At 38.3% G+C, this 6,785-nt stretch overlaps 1 protein-coding gene across 1 annotated transcript; it reads left to right on the top strand.

Annotated features, from left to right (window-relative positions):
- The first annotated feature begins 3,381 nt into the window (after positions 1–3,381).
- Positions 3,382–6,498, top strand: LOC142504340 (uncharacterized). The gene is made up of 6 exons (XM_075617218.1): positions 3,382–3,792; positions 3,875–4,017; positions 4,130–4,617; positions 4,752–5,134; positions 5,617–5,962; positions 6,215–6,498. Exons 1-6 carry the CDS (start codon positions 3,382–3,384, stop codon positions 6,496–6,498), a joined length of 2,055 nt encoding a protein of 684 aa, XP_075473333.1.
- The last annotated feature ends 287 nt before the right edge of the window (positions 6,499–6,785 follow it).

Below are 6,785 nucleotides of genomic sequence, written 5' to 3'. Positions count from 1 at the left end.
GCCGCCTCTGAATCTCTTTTGACATAATCTGAGTCCTGATAGCCTTGAGAACAATATTCTCAAGTCTAATTTCCTTGTCCAATGCATTCTTCTTCTTCATCTTCTTCAATTGACCAATTATTATGATTTTTACTTAGTCATCGAAGAACTTGATCTCCTTATCATCATACTCATTAATTACATCCATCAGTAGGTAAACATGAGTTTGAACAACATGAATTGGTTGAATTATGGTTCATACACTATCAGTTCCTTCATTTTTTCTAAAGTTGTAGAAATTTGATTTTGAGACTTGATCTGGTGGTCTACAGGATCCTTGCTGATAATTTCTTTATGGAGAGGATCTAGGAGTGGAACTGGAACTTGGATCACCCTTGGAGGGGCAGGGACTATTGCAACTTTGTCTTTTACATCCACAGGTTTTTCAGTAGTCTTATTCTGACCAAGGACTGAGGTCATTGGGACTGCCTCAATGATTGTTGATGCTAGAGGAATTGAGGTCAGCTTGGTTTTTGTAGTACTTGGCTTCTTCACCAGTGGAGGATGAATTGTAGTCTTAGAGTCATTAGACTGAAGCATTAACTTTCTTTTAGGCTTAGGTGCAAAAGCATTGCTTCTCTTCTTCCCATTATTTGTGATTATCAACAGCTGTTTCTTCCCTTATCTCTTTCTTCATTGTCAGTAGAGCTGTTGGAGAGATGTTTAAAGCCTGATTATTAGGCCTTAATGCTATGACATTATGTGAATTCAACGTTTCGAACTTGTGGAGGGTTTTTGGCTCGCTCAGTGGTATACCCGCATCTTCAACGGATAGCAAATCCTTGTGATTTCTTATCTGAGGAGATCATTTCTTTCAGAATCTTGAAAATGATGGCGGACCTGTTTATCTTCATCTCTGCAGCAACAACAGCCATGAATGAAAAATTTTCATTTGTAAAGGCATTAAAAGAACATGTCTTAGCCAAGATCGGTTTGGCTACCATATCAGCTAGGAGTTGATACTCCATCTTCATTTCTCTTTTCTTCCCAAAGATATTATTGATAGGCTCGATGGAAGCAGAGAAATTCAACTAAATTTCATCCAAAACAAATTTTGGAACATGGGAGATGTAATATCCCAACCTTTTATCCTTTTATTGTCAATGATGTTATTCTATAGTTTGGTGTTATGGATATATGGTTAAGTTATTATTGATCATGGTTATTGTTATGGTTTATGAGTATAGTTGATGGAACGGTTTGTATTTCATGTTATAACATCAATATGGTTATTGCATTGTAATCATGATTAATTATTGTATGGTTTTGGTATGTTTAAGTAGATGGTTGTGTATTTGAGGATTTGTTATTGTTGTGAAGGTATAATGTTGGGAGTTGGATTGATGGTTTGGATGGTTGGAGCCAAATAGGTAATTGGGGTGCAGAAACGGTATGAAAATTTTGGTATTTGTTACGGTTTTTAGCATAATTAATGGGATATTGATCCAAATGACATGAGGCCAATTGCATTAGAAAGCTAAGATCCAAGGCTACAACGTTCATGTTTTGAGTTTTGTTCAAATAACTGAGGAAGATGAGTCAAAAGTGGCCCGAAGTGTATTATGTATATCGTCGTTCCTGTACTGACACATTTTGGTAGAATGAGCTTAACTTTTTACTCAGACCTCCAAATGACCTGAAACCAGTGGGAGATTCAAGAAAAGACATAGGGCTACAACTTTTATGTTTACCACTTTGGCTAATTCGGAAGAAAAATTGTAGTTTTGGCCCTTGGACCGAGGATACACGGACCACTACACGGACCCAGGCACGGGGTCCGAGTCTTGCCAAACGAAATTTGTAATTTTCAGAGTGTACACGGACTTATACACAGAGGAGGGCACGGGGTCCGTGTCAATTGCGTAGAAAACATATTTTTAAGAGTTTCTAAGCTAATAAGTTAGTCATTTCACTTACTCATCTTGCATCTATCGACTTGGGGAGCTAGGGTTCTTCATTTCTTTTCTTAATTCCTTTCTTTCCATGGTTTGTATCTTCAAGTTGGAGGTGTGATCTTCATATCCTCAAGAGCAAGTAACTAAGGTAAGGAAAATTATCTTTTGGGTATTTGGTTGAAGTGAAGGGAATGGTGGTTTAGGCTTGAATGATAATTTATAGGTTGAAGATGTGAAGTTAATGGTATAATCTTGATCTTGTGTTGTAGGATCAACTACCAAGAAGCTACCACAACAAGTTCCATTGGTTGTAAGTGGACTTTTTCCTTGAATGCATCTCATGGCCTATATGTATGATGAATGATGTTGTTATTGTTCCTAGCTCCTTTAATCCATTGATTATATACTTGCTATGTAATGGTTCATTGAATGAAAGAAAAGGAAATGAATTTTGATGCCAATTGCTAAGAAATGAGCTAGTTCTAATTACATGCACTCCACATGGACGATAAAATGACTCAATGGTTCTTTTTATGGCTTGATAGTTATATAGGTAGTGGTGGTGCTTCTAGCACTTCTAAACCCACATAACAGAAGTTGATCAACATTTAACATGTACAGTGACTGATTTTGACTGAAATGTACATGTATATCATCGACGGATGACTTATCAATGTCATACAAGGAAAATGAGGGAAATGGTTGATAGAATGCTATCTTATAATTGTTATCTATATATTCCATTGAACGATGACATTTCCTATGGTTAAATTGTAATGATTCCTTTCTTTACACTATTGTATATGTAATTGTTATTGAAAGTTCCACTTACTGAGTTTTGTAAACTCATTCCAGTTATGTCATGTGATGCAGATAAAAAAGAATAGCGATAGAAAGTGTCGAGGCATGGAAGGTGCATGTGCCAAAGCTTGGAGATTGATGTTTTGATAAAATGTGGCAATTATAAAATGATTTTGAGTATTGTACCTTGGTTCATGTTTTGAACAAGAAAATTATGTCTTAACTTTTGTCAAACACTTGGTATTTATGGAGATGAGATCTATGTGTTTGGTGGAGGTTTTGAAAATATATGTGTATTTTGAAAAGATTGATTGTGGTAATATTTATTTTGTTTGCTTGAGAATATTTGGTAAGTTTATATTTATGGGTAAACTTTGCCAAAATTTTGTTAATTATTATTTTTCTCCAAATCTTTTATAAGGCTTCCGCATTATTGCATTTATAGTTTAATGTCATGGGGTAAGGGTGTTACATTTAGTGGTATCAGAGCAACGTTTTTCAGACCAATGATTTGGCACATGTCTTCCTATGCTTGTGACACTTCGGTATGTATCTTTCTGCATCTCATTGATGTATTAGTATGATGATAAGCTTTACAGGTAATATGTTTTGAAAATGATTTTAAATTGAGATGCAATATAGGAAAATGCCACCCAAGAGAAAAGCTCCTGAAGTACTTCCTAGAAGGAGAGCCGGAGAAGACCGAGACAGTACTTCCTCTAATGTAGTTGATGAGTTTAGTAGGCTACTTCATGAGCAAGCTAAAATGCATGGGGAACAAATCCAGCAACTTCTCCGATTGCAAACACCGGTTCAAGGTAGAGGCCAAGGCCGTGATCAACGAGTTCAAGAACGAGTTGTTGAGGGAGCTTATGATAAATTCAAGAAGATGAATCCACCCGAATTTGTAGGGAGTTCGGACCCTTTGATTGCAATGGAGTGGGTGAAGGCGGTCGAGGCGATCTTTGATTACCTTAACTTTGATGATAAAAATCGAGTGAGTTGTGCTGTGTTTCTCTTAACCAAGACCGCAAGAATTTGGTGGGAAGCAACCGAGGTAACGATTAATGTTCAAACATTGAAATAGAATGAGTTTAAAGATTTGTTCTATGACAAGTACTTTCCTAGCGATGTTAAAGACTCGCAAGGTGAAAGAATTCTTGGAGCTAAAGCAAGGGACAATGAGCATGAATGATTACATCTTGAAGTTTGAAGAAGGTTGTCTTTTTGTTCCTTTCATTGCTAGCAACAACAAAGATAGAGCCGAGCATTTTATGCGGGGGTTGAGGGCGGAGATTCGAAGAGACTGTTCGAATGTCGAAGACTAATTCTTACAAGGAGATTGTTGAGAAAGCATTGATGGCCTGAATATGATGAGAAAGTGATTGAGAAAGAAAGACAATTCAGGAGGCAACAATTTGTCCAAAGGGTCAAGCTTCATTTCAAGGAGGAAAAGGAGAACACGAGGGGAAAGGAAAGGAAGAATATCGCGGTAAATCTCCTGCGGTACCATCTGAATCAGATAAGCCTTTATGCCCTAAATGCCATAAACCACATAAAGGGGATTGCCTAGTTGGAAGCAACAAATGTTATAGATGTGGAGGTGTTGGGTACATTGCGATCAATTGCACTCAATCATCGGGCAATGGCCGAGTTCAGGGGCGTATTTTCTCTTTGACCAAGGAAGGAGTTAATCCTGATTCGTCAATCATTTCAGGTACCATTCTTATTTCAGGCAAGGTAGCTAATACTCTTATTGATACTGGTGCCACACATTCTTTTATATCTGAGCAATTTATGCATTCTCTAGGTCTTGCTCCTATTGGTGAAATTGTCCACTTTTCTATTGTGCTTCCTTCGGGAGATTATATTCATTCTTCAAGTGTGATTCGAGCGTGCCCTGTTCAAGTAGATGAGGAATTGTTGAATGCTGATTTGATTGTCATTCCCATGATTGAGTTTGATGTTATTTTGGGAATGGATTGTTTATCTACTTAACAGTGCGTTTTCCTTCAGGGCATGGTGATAGCAGGGTCTTCACGGGGTCAGGTACTTCGCTTGGCCTTTCTTTTATTTCTTGCTTGCAAATGCAACGGATGTTGGTTAAGGGTTGTCATGAGTTTCTAGTATCGGTGGTGGATATAACTAGAGAAGGGAGTGGGAATGCGAGTGACATTGATATTGTGAGGGATTATCTTGATGTCTTTGCTGATGATGTGTCGGGATTGCCACCGGATAGAGAGGTGGAATTTGTTATTGATATTGTACCAGGTACCACACCGATTTCTAAAGCCCCTTATCGAATGGCCTCAACTGAAATGAAAGAGTTGAAGAGTCAATTGCAAGAGTTATTAGATAAGGGCTTTATCAGACCAAGTTCATCTCCATGGGGGGCACCGGTATTATTTGTGAAGAAGAAAGATGGGTCCTTGAGATTATGTATTGACTATCGAGAGATCAACAAAGTAACGATCAAGAACAAATATCCTCTGCCAAGAATTGATGATCTTTTTGATCAGTTTCAAGGTGCTACTGTATTTTCTAAGATTTATTTGCGGTCAGGGTACCATCAATTGAAAGTAAAGGAGTGTGACATACCTAAGGCGACATTTCGAACCAGGTATGGTCACTACGAGTTTTTGGTTATGTCGTTTGGATTAACTAATGCTCCTTCCTGTATTTATGGACCTTATGAATCGGGTTTTCAAGCCATATTTGGATAGTTTCATTATTGTCTTCATTGATGATATTTTAATCTATTCAAAGACTCGAGATCTACATAGGGAGCATTTGAGGATCGTGTTACAGCAGTTGAGGGACAACCAGTTTTATGCTATATTCAAGAAGTGTGAATTTTGGCTGGAGCAAGTTGCATTTTTAGGTCATTTTTGTTTCCAAGGAAGGAATTGCTGTGGATCCGGCTAAGATTGAAGCAGTTAAGAAGTGGCCTATTCCTTTGACAGTTGCTGAGGTACGAAGTTTCCGTGGGTTGGCAGGGTACTATCGTCGTTTTATTGCTGATTTCTCTAAAATAGCATTACCACTTACTACTCTGACGAGAAAGACAGTTAAGTTTGAATGGTCTAATGAATGTCAGCAAGCATTTCAAGTATTGAAGGACAAATTGACTTCAGCTCCAGTGTTAGCACTTCCTCAGGAAGTTGAAGACTTTGTGGTGTATACAGATGCTTCCAAGAAAGGTCTCGGTGTTGTGTTGATGCAGCAAGGCAAAGTTATTGCTTATGCTTCTCATCAATTGAAGGATTATGAAAAGAACTATCCGACTCATGAGCTTGAGTTGGCAGCCGTGGTATTTGCTTTGAAGATCTGGAGACAATATTTATATGGCGTGAAATGTGAGATTTTCTCAGATCATAAAAGTCTTAAGTATCTCTTTACTCAGAAAGAACTGAACATGCGTCAGAGAAGGTGGTTAGAACTTGTGAAGGATTATGATTGCACTATAAGTTACCACACAGGAAAAGCGAATGTGGTTGCTGATGCATTGAGCCGAAAATCAGGTCTTCAATTAGGTTCTATGATTAAAAAGCCTCTGTTGTTGGATTTGCAGAGAAGTGAGATCGCATTGGTTGAGGAAGGTACGATCGCTCGACTTTCAGCCTTAGTTATTCGACCGACTTTGATTGACAGAATTAAGCATGAGCAACAGTTCGATACTCTTTTGTTGGACTTGAGAGCAAAGGCAGAGAAGAAGGGGAATTCTGAGTTTGGATTGAACAGTGATGGCCTGATTACATTTTAAGGCCGTATTTGTGTTCCTGTTGGTGATGCTATTCGTCGTGATGTTTTGACGGAAGCTCATATTGCACCTTATTCAGTACATCCAGGTGGCACCAAGATGTATCAAGATCTTCGTCAATTGTATTGGTGGCCAGGTATGAAGAAAGATATAACATCATTTATTTCTGAATGCTTGACTTGTCAGCAGGTAAAGATTGAGCACCAACGACCGGCGGGCTTATTGCAATCCTTACCTGTACCGCAATGGAAGTGAGAACACATCACCATGGATTTTGTTGTTGGGTTGCC

This window comes from Primulina tabacum, chromosome 9, assembly GCF_025594145.1.
Source record: "Primulina tabacum isolate GXHZ01 chromosome 9, ASM2559414v2, whole genome shotgun sequence".
NCBI classification, from domain to species: domain Eukaryota; kingdom Viridiplantae; phylum Streptophyta; class Magnoliopsida; order Lamiales; family Gesneriaceae; genus Primulina; species Primulina tabacum.
This window is presented reverse-complemented; position numbering and strand designations above follow the sequence as displayed.